The sequence below is a fragment of the Lonchura striata genome, chromosome 23 (genome assembly GCF_046129695.1).
Source record: "Lonchura striata isolate bLonStr1 chromosome 23, bLonStr1.mat, whole genome shotgun sequence".
In the NCBI taxonomy this organism is placed as follows: domain Eukaryota; kingdom Metazoa; phylum Chordata; class Aves; order Passeriformes; family Estrildidae; genus Lonchura; species Lonchura striata.
Window position 1 is genome coordinate 10,837,410 of NC_134625.1, and position 9,809 is coordinate 10,847,218.

Below are 9,809 nucleotides of genomic sequence, written 5' to 3' on the forward strand. Positions count from 1 at the left end.
TCAGGCATCCCTCCACACCGACCAGAGGGTGCCCAGTGTGATGCTGTAAGCCAGAACGGCTGCCAAGTACACCCGGAACAGCAGGACATCCAACACGTAGCCCACTTGCAGCCACTCACGGGCGGCCTCGCGGAATTCCTCACGTTTTTCCAGGAGCTGGCGGATAGCTGTGGTCTCACACAGGATCTCCTGCAGTGCTGCTGAGCCCTCTGTCTGGCCAGCAAAGGCCAGTGCAGACCTTGTGCTCCCCACTGCCCCGCAGTCCCGGGGGCCCTCACAGACATGGGGGATTGGTTTGGCTGAGGGATCAAGAGAAGCAAATGTGAAAAACCTATTTAGACAGGGAACTGGGATTTGTGAGGGTGAGCTAGGCACCCAGTTCACCATACAAAGAATGGCTATGTAGGTGTAGATGGCTACAGAGCACCTAGATTCCTTCCGTCCCCACAGGCCCTCTCTGTGCAACCCTTACCTGTGCTGTCATTGTTCTCCACCTGCCTGGAGGTGTCCAAGTTTTGCATCCTGCTTTGGCTGAATTTCTTCCTGTCCCGGATACAGAGGAGGATGGTGGCTCTTTCCAGCAGCAGGTGTTTCACCCACTTAGGGACATGGGGTTGCAGGTCTTGCTTGTGCACCAGGCGCACAATCAGGATGGTCTCTGTCAGGCTGATGACGAGCAGTGCCATGCACACCACAAAGTAGATGCCTGTAGAGGCATCAGTGAGGTGAGTGACCTGCAAAGGCTCGTGCACAGAGCAAATCGTCCCTGCTCAACCCTCAGGGCCCTGTGGTCTCTGCCCACGACTGCCGTGACAGCTGGACAGGAGAACCACCATACCTATCAATGGCGTGCCGACGGCAGTAGCTGGCAACGTGTCGGATACAATAATGAGGAAAACCGAGTAGCCCAGCAGGAGAGTGATCTTGAAAGAGACCCTCTCACCACTGTGGGGAGGTAGGTAGAAACCCACGATGTCCATAAGCATCAGGAAGATGCTGGGGAGCAGCAGGCTGACGGTGTAGAAGAGGGGGCGTCTCCGGATGACTACCTGCAGGACAGAGGCAGAAAAGGCTGTGAAGGGTTGAAATGAGGCCTTCAGCTGGTGTGAGTCTTTGCCAAGGCAGGTGAGGATGGCGGGGGGCACTAAGGTGAGCCAGAGGAAGGGCTCTAAGCAGGGGCCTCCCACCTGCAGGCAGGAGCTGCAGCACAGAGCACGGACAGGGAGGGGGTCCCTTCCCTCGTGCCACATCCCCGAGAAAGGCAGTGGCCAAAGGCTCTTACATAGAACTTCATCTCGGCGTAGCTGTCACTGCTCTTGACGCTGAACTCCTGGAAGTGGGTGAGGACGTAGAGCAGCTCCCACTCGCCCTGGTTCATGAAGACACTTCGGTCGAACTTGACGAGCTCCGGCTGACGCCACAGCGAGAGGTTGATGTCACGAACTGGGGGCGGAGGAGAGGTGAGAGCTGGGGGTACCCCGCCCAAAGCGCCGGCTCTCCGCAGCGTGCCTGCCCTCCCTGCACGCTTCCCCGATCCGCTGGGGCCATCTAGAGGGACGAGTTGCCTTCTGCACGGAGCTCCGGCCCGGCAGAGCCCCTGCCCGCTCCCGCGGGGCCCCGGGGCGGCCCGGCACTCACTGTGGTGCAGCCAGCTGGTGAAGGTGAGAGAGCAGTTCTGGACGTCGAAGGGGAAGTTGTAGATGTCCAGGCTGCAGGCAGTCATCACCTGGATGGGTTTGAGGTTCTGCACCTCCCCGTGATGGCTGACGTAAACGTAGGGGACGTGTGGGGACTTTCCAACATCCACACTGAGGGACATGAGGGACAGAGATGTGGGCTGGAGAGCACTCTGGGTAGGGGTTCCTTCTCCCAAGTAGCATTTAAGGGGAGAACTGCCCACGAGCCAGGGATTTGCCTCCTGTTCTGCTTTTTTGGTAATACCCTTGCAGGCATTTCTGCCTCACATCACCTCTGCACTGCCCAGACTGCTGCCTTCTCCCAGAGCCCTCAGGAGGCACTGGGAGCACCTTAAATCCCCACGGAGTGGGAAGGACACCAGATAGCTCCACGGGAAGGGCCAGCAGCTCTGCAGCTGCCCTGGCATTGTACTGTCTTCACAAAGCCTTCCTCCTGATATCTGGATCTCACCCCTAGCACAGTGAGGGTAATTACCCACGGTTGTGGTTAGCCAGCATTGGAAATGGCCCAACTGCAGAGCCAATCCCCATCTGCAGCTCCCCGATGTGGGGAGGCTGCCAGCTCTGTGCCAGGAATACAAAGCATGGGACAGTACGTGCCCATGGTGGGTGCGGAGTTGCAGGCCCAGCCCATCGCCCTCCAGACTTTGGCTGCACTCACAACTCATTGATGAGGATGTCGGGCACCCAGATGCTCTCCACAGGGAGGGAGATCTGCGTCAGGTTGTCGAAGCGAGCTGGGTCCCACTTGAGGAACTCATCTGTCCAGTGCTGGGGACAATGGAGAGGGGACTTGGTGGCTGAGGTCCTTCCACTCTGCCAGCACACAGACCCCAGCCTAGCACCAAGCAAGCTTCCCAGCCATAGGAGGGAGGGAAGACTTATCCTTCAACTTGCACAACACCCAGCAGTGCAAAACAGGGAGCATGAAAACTGAGCCTTGAGGTTCATGTGCTACAGAGGTCTCACCAGTCCCCAGGATGTGTTTCCCCCCACTGCTCTCCTGCAGCTCTGCACACTGCTCTCACAGGAGAACATGGGGGCTTGGGGGTGCTTGGCCCCAGGGGGGGCCAGCAAGGAAGGGGCAAGGTTTTGTGGCTACCCACCTGCCTGTACCAGATGTAGGTGGTCAGCACCTGGTTCTTCTCATCCTGTGAAGATGAGAACAGTGTCAGAACAGGGGCATGGACACTGCGGAAGATGGGCAGAGCACGCTGGCAGGATGTTGCATGCCAGGCACCATTCCCCCGCTGAGGCCACACGCAGAATGGGAGCAGAGGACTCACCACGCTGAGGATGGCATAGACCATGAGGTCGATGGCCACGTTAGTGGTCGTTCGCCAGTCCCGCACGGGCCGGGCGCCCTTCTGGTAGTGGGCCAGGAGGTGGTGGGACAGGCGGCGCAGGGCGGGCTCGGAGGGCTCCGGCACCCGGCCCCCGCGCTGGGCACCTGCTCAGCAGAGGGAGAAAGGGAGCGAGTGAGGGGGAGTGAGGGAGGTGCTCGCACCGCGGCAGTGGCTGCCATCACCCTGGCGTGGGCCATGGGCTGAGGGATGCTGCCAGCTGCCTGCCCTCACCTACCACTTGGGGATTCCCATTCAACTTAAATAGGAGCATCCTGATGGGAAACAAACCTGGACAACAGAACCATCACCTAATGTGTTAGTGATATCCTGTGCTGTGCAGGTCATCAGTGCTGTGACCTTCCCCAGCCTCGGAGGGCACAGCTGCCAGCCTTCACCTCTCTGGACAAGTGTCAGGATAGTGGCAGTGGGGAACCACGAGGGACACACTGCCCTTGGGAGAGTTTCATACCATTCACTCCCTCCAGGGGCATTTCTGTGCTCAGAAGGTGGAGACGGTGAAGGTTAGAGATGAAGCAGGATGCTAAATTCATTTATTAGGTATCTTGGTGTTTGCTTCCCATGAAAACAGTCCCTTCACTGGTGCCAGCAGCATCAAGCAAGGGCAAATTTCTTTCAGCACCATGTCCTCACTCCTCACTGCCAGGCACCTGGAACGCCACGGCTGGGCCAGGGCAGCAGTGCTACACTTGTGGCTGTGCTCTGTAGCACACCCAGCCCCAGAGTCCAATTCTAGCATAACGGAAGAGACTAATTACAATAGATCTATGTGAACTTGGGAAAAGCTACTGGAAGGGAATTTTAATCTGTACTTTAAGCTAAAAAAAAAAAAAAAAAAATAGGGTGAGGGGAGGAATACAGCTGCTGCCATTGCCACAGCTTGGGCCAAGTGACCTTTCCTGCTGCAGCTGGTGGCAGCTGGCCCACGCTTGCACGCCTCCTAGCACCACCTTCTCCTCACATCCATGCCACCCATATCTGCATCAGGATGCTTTGGCAGCAGGGAAATGGCTTTGCAGAGGGAGAACTGGGCTGGGTTCACCTCAGATGCTCTTTGCCTCTGCTCCAGACACCACACTGGCCTGCCCAGCCCAAATCTGTGTCAAGGTTATGCCAGCAACTCACCTGGTGCAACTCGGCACAATCCTGGCACAGCCCTAATACATGGGGATCTGTCTGCACAGCCCTTCCTGCCTCCTGGCCAGCATTGCCAGGGTGAGTGTATTACTGTTCCTGCTCCTTTCCTGCCACCTTAAATGTGCTAACAGTGGGATCAGGCTTGGGAGTTGGGTGACAGGAGCTACATGACCTATCCAGAGATTTGAGTCAACAGCCTGCTGAACACTTTCAGCTGGGCTGGTGCAAAACAGCTCAAGGATTTTTGTACTATTTCCCAGGAATGTTAGATGAGAAAATAATAATGGAATAACAAGGAAATATGTTGGCTGTCAATTTTGCACTGTGCAGAGCTGCAATTAGAAACTATAGGCACAGCATCATGCCCAAAACCCAACTCTAGGTTATGAGGAACTAAACATTATATTGGAGAAAGTCCTTCATCAGAGAGGGGGCTCAGGCAGCATCTCTCAGGCAGTGGAGTGCAGGCAGGAGACCCCCATGTCTCTCTCTGTCCCCAGGGCTGGTTTTCGGCACAGCTCAAGACGCCACAGAGTAGAGCTGGGTTCTAAGGCTCCATTGCCTTGCTGCCAGCATTACCCAGGCAGGATGAGCCTCCAGGCTCTGCACCAGAGCTCTGCCATGCTCCAGCCTCTCCCAGGTAAGTCACTTCCCAACAGCACGAAGGTTTCCCTGCAGAGCAGCCTTTGCCTGGCGCTCAGCACGGCTCAGGCTCTGGGAAGGCGCTGCTCCGTGCCAGGAGCACCCCGCTCCGCCTCGGCTCCCCAGCCCTGCCCACGGGTCCCTCACCTTACCTGGGCTCTGCAGCGTCGAGGCCAGCGGCAGCAGGGCCAGGAGCGCCCCGAGAGCCGTGGGCACCATGGATCCGCTGGCTGCACCGCCGTCTGCTCGGCGGACTGAGCGGAGCAGGGAGGCAGGCGGCACTCGGACGGCTTCCCCCCGCCGTCGGGTTTTTGAGAACGCCCAGTTAATCTCGCGATCAGCCTCTCCCGCTGCATCAAGTTTCAGTCTGGGAGGATGTGAGTGGGACCCACCCAGCTGTCCCCCCAACCCCCGCCCAGCTTCCAAAGAGCTTCCCCGTCCTCTGCCTGTGGCAAAGCGGGTTTTGGGGTACGAGCATCGTGTGCAGTGGGGGGCACGATGCGGGGAGAGGGCAGGTGCCAGGGCTGAGGCAGGAGATCCTCAGCAGTTGGAAAGACGGAGAACGCTCTCTGAGAGGCAGGAGAGGGGAGCCTGCCCAGGGATAAGCCATGACACAGGGTGGGTTTCCACCAGCAGGGGAGAGGGGAGCTCTGGATGTACCGGGCTCCCTTCCACACCCTGCGGCAGCTGGGTCTGTCCCACCAACAGTGGCTCTGACAGTCGCAGGTGGGAGGATGTGCAGGCAGCCCTTGGCAACCCTGCCTGGGGCTGCAGCTTTCCCCAACCCCTCCGACCTGCACCTACACTGGAATCCATTTTCACCGCAGAAATTTTCATTTGTTGTAAATTTCAGCAAACAAAAAAAGTTCTTCCTACTGGTTTCAGTTTCCCAAAATATTTAACGCCTTGGGGCAAACGAGACTAGAAGCAAAGCCTGGTCAGGTATTACTGAGAATCAAAAGGCACTCGGTGTCCACCCATGCGTGGGTGCCCTGCTCAGGGTGTGCATCCATCCCTCCATGTCACAGCATCATAGCCTTGGGCCGGGCAGTGTCCCTCTGCCTGGCAGGGGGGCTTCCCCTCCACCCTAAGTCTCTATAATCTCTATTCCTGTACGTCTACACTGTGCTTGTGTGTGTTGCAGGTGCCTATGCCCCAACAAAGCTTCCAGCTGCCGGAAATCCTGGGGAAGCAGCGGCCAGGGACCAAAGCCTGCGGCAGTGGCGTATAGCAAATTGCATCAGATGCCGGCATGGAGTCACTTAAACGAGATAAGAATTAGTGCGGGGCCCTGATGAACTCCCCGTTGGCTGCCAACAGCAGTGTCAGGGAGAGAGCGGGAGCAGAGCTGGGGCTAATTTGATTTCTCGGCTCCGCTAGTGGCTGGCAAGTCACCTCCCAGGGAGCGCCAGCAGCTCGTAGCGCTCTCCCCTTATTGAATCTGGGTAATGAAAATCACGGTCAGCGCCACCGTGGTGCTGGGGACTGTGCCCTGCTCTGCCCCCTCTGCGTCTGCAGCCGGCAGGATGAGGCCAAGGGGGCGTGGACTGCTCCAGTGGAGCCTCTGCTGCAGCATCATTAACTCTGAATTTTCTCCCTTGGGTTTTACATCTTCATCTTAAAGAGATTTTAATGTAGTTCCTATCAGCCCTCCTGTTATTGGATATCTAATTAGCGTGATCTACTGTAGGCTCGTGTTACGCGCGCACGCAGGGGGCTCTTGCGGGACATTTTGTGGGACTGATATCAATCGGCAGTGCCCAGATCAGATTTACTTTCTGAAATAGCATAATGGGATTTTATTAGCCCTGTAATCTGCTGCATGGTAATTGCTTTTCTGGGAATCGAAGTGCTCAGCGCCTGGGGCTTCCCACAGCTCAGTCCTGCATCCTGTCCAGGCTCCGCTGCAGCCAGGCATGGCAGCATCTCTGCACTGGGAGGGATGGGCACTCAGATCTCTCTCCTGGAGCAGCCACGCTGCAAGCCAATTCCCTGGCTGGGCAAGCAGGTATTTAGCCCAGAGCAGCAATCTCAGAGGCTGGGGGGAGCACAGGGGCACAAGCGCAAGATCCCCAGTGTATGATAGCACAAGTGATGCTCTGCATTCCCTCCTCACCCCAACCTGACCTCATCCCAAGCCCGGGTGAGCAGCATTGTGCACTGTAGTCCTTTGGCAGCTCCCACCCCATGCCATGGAACGTGCTGGGGGCGGTGGAGCTGTGGCAGGAGCACGGCTGGGCTCTGTGCAGGATGGGTGTTATAGCCAGGCTGGGGACCGCAGTGGGAACAGGGAGGAGGCCTCAGTTGTGGTGCTTGCCGGTGTGGAGCGGGCAGAAGAGGGAAGCAGCTCTCCTCCAGCTGCCAGCGCTCGCCTTTCAGAGCGCGTTTGGAGCGTCAAAAACAATAAAGCATCAGTAAGGAGCCCTGGCAGCACAGCTGCCTGATGGCCCCGGCCCCATCACGCGCCCGAGGCCGCCCATTACGGAGCCTCACGCTCCCCGAATTGCATGTCTGCTGTGATTTAACGCTGCGAGACATGAAATGAGCACCGCAGGCAGGCAGGGCTGCCGGCACGGGCACGGCCGGGCTCACAGCAGCCCCGCTCCCGCAGAGCCCTGCTCGAGGGGCGCTGGGCTTGCTTGCATCCCTGGCGCACTGCGGAGGGGACTCACAGGATCTCTTCTCTGGCACTCACCTTGTGCAGCTCCGAGACCGAAGCACAGACCAAATGCCATGAACAGCTGCTCAGTCTGGTGCCTTTGGCTAATTTAATTTAACTTAGGGATGCTGGTAGCTTTGTCCCATGGTGAAAACTGCATGGCTCTTGGAGAAGCCAAAAATTGCCCATTCCAGCTACCAAGCCCATCCTCACCCCAGTGAAGAAACCCAATGCTTTTAAATCCCCCAGAGAAGGGATAGGAGCACTTTCTTTTCAAGTCCTCTCTTTCATTAGACACCCTTCAGATGTTTGCAATATTCTGCCACTGTTTCATTACCACTAAAGCCAGATAATAATAAGTACATGGAGGTATTTGGAGCCCATTGCTGTTAATGAAGGAGGTCTGAGAACTGAGTGGGACAGCAGCTATGCGTCACAGGCTGAGCACCATCTCAGGATGTGGAAGGAGAGGGCATGTCTGCAGCTTGCTCTGTCTGACAGTGTACAATCTCCCCCGTAGTAAATTATCTTGGATGTAACAGTGCTGTGACTGCACTTAATGCTGCAAACAAATTGTTCTACACCCTAGTTAATTATCACAGCATTAATCAGGCTGCTAAGCATTAAACACAGCCTGGACAAACCTAGAGCTAAAAATACGGGTCTGAGTATCTTTGTGACAGGGACATTCAGAATTTTTATGGTTAATAGTTTTTTTAAAGTAGGAAAATCCTGGGGACCCTTACCTAAGCAACAAAGTTTGGGTAGAGCACCATTCCCTCCACAGTGCATGAGGGTCCCAGAGTGAAAATCAGAGCCCAGCACTACCTTCTTATCTCTCACCATTAATAGCCTGGCAGGCTCCCAAAATGAGTGGAATTTCTTTGTTGCATTTAAAGATCACTGGTTGTCTTGTTTTTCCTCTGCACATCGGGGAAATTGGCCAACACCAGCTTCCTCAGTTTTATCTTAGCTAAGCTACACTGCTACCTCCTCCCTCTTGCCTCCCGAATTCCTCATCTGGAGTATCTGTGAGAACCAGGAAACCCAGACAATCTCAGAACAGTCCACACTGAGGTCCCACACCTCTCCCAAAACAAAAGGCAAGGACTGCCCAGGACAAATCCAGGTGTAGGAAATGCCCACCCAGCTGGGAAAGGGCATTTTCACGGGAGAATTGGCAACCAGGGTACGGCAGTGGCACTGTCTGACCCTACTATCCCCTTCCTCATGCAGTGCCACAGCTCCACTGGAAATGCCAATGCCATCAGTGTTGCAGGAGCTTCAGTGCCCAGCGGGGACAAAGCCAGGCTGACGATTTCAACTGACACATCCTGATGATGCAGGAGGGCAGCTTTTCACCAGTTTCCCCCAAGAGAGCTGAGCTCATCAGGGCGAGCCAAGCTGCCCAGGTGCCTGAGCCACATCCCATCAGCAGGTCCAGTGGCTGCACTGCTGACAGCGGGGTCTGCACAGATACACCTGGGGCCTGCACAGCCCCCGGGGGCCCCTTGCTGGGACATCTCCATTTCAGTATTGTTGTGTTAAGAGAAATGTAGAATCCGGGCTGTGCCGAGAACACAGTGCTTTGCCACAGCAAACCTGAGAACTGCCTATTTCCTGCTGATTCACCCAGGCCCAAAAAAGCATGGGTTTGGATGGAGCAGAGAGCAGGTGCAGGCCCCCGTTGAACCCTTTCCTCGCGGTTTTCCCCTGGGGCGCATCCCAGTCCCCTCGGGCATCCTCCTTTAGCCCGGCTCGCAGCTTCCCGCGGGGCAGCGCCGGGCCAGCACAGGCAGACACGTGCCAGACGCAGGACCACAACAGGGGAGGGAGTTTATTACTGCTGGAATTAAAAGAAAATCACTTTTATTGGTATAGAGGGGCACGGGCAGGGCAGAGCGCCGGCCGGGCCGGTGTTCCCGGCTGCAGGGCAGGGAGGACACAGGGGAGAACGGGCTCGGGGCCGGGGCGAAGATCGGAGGCTTCTCGGGGGGAAACATTGCCGGGCACATGGACGGACACACGGACACAGGGACGGGCACGGCCGGACACACGGCCGGACACACGGACACACGGACGCGCACACGGACACACGGACGGACACACGGACACGCGGACGGACACACGGACACACGGCCGGACACACGGACACACGGACGCGCACACGGACACACGGACGGACACACGGACACACGGACACACGGACGGACACACGGACACACGGACGGACACACGGACACACGGCCGGACACACGGACACACGGACACACGGCCGGACACACGGACACACGGACACACGGACACACG

The 9,809-nt window shown here is 57.0% G+C and overlaps 1 protein-coding gene across 1 annotated transcript; it reads right to left on the reverse strand.

Annotated features, from left to right (window-relative positions):
• LOC110470479 (5-hydroxytryptamine receptor 3A) lies at positions 1-5,159 on the reverse strand. The gene is made up of 9 exons (XM_077788053.1): positions 4,993-5,159; positions 2,984-3,147; positions 2,804-2,848; positions 2,359-2,468; positions 1,639-1,808; positions 1,283-1,443; positions 839-1,049; positions 473-706; positions 1-299 (listed from the first exon to the last, which is right to left on the reverse strand). The coding sequence occupies exons 1-9, from the start codon at positions 5,057-5,059 to the stop codon at positions 1-3; spliced, it is 1,461 nt and encodes a 486-aa protein (XP_077644179.1). The 5' UTR covers positions 5,060-5,159.
• Between the last annotated feature and the right edge of the window lie 4,650 nt (positions 5,160-9,809).

What these genes read in the sequence shown, in the direction of transcription:
- LOC110470479 (XM_077788053.1), bottom strand. Translation starts at nt 5,059, where the DNA reads ATGGTGCCCACGGCTCTCGGGGCGCTCCTGGCCCTGCTGCCGCTGGCC. An exon ending in GACATCCTCATCAATGAGTT is followed by an intron (nt 1,809 to 2,358) that starts GTGAGTGCAGCC and finishes CATGTCCCTCAG; the next exon opens with TGTGGATGTTGGAAAGTCCC. An exon ending in CGTCGGCACGCCATTGATAG is followed by an intron (nt 707 to 838) that starts GTATGGTGGTTC and finishes ATGCCTCTACAG; the next exon opens with GCATCTACTTTGTGGTGTGC.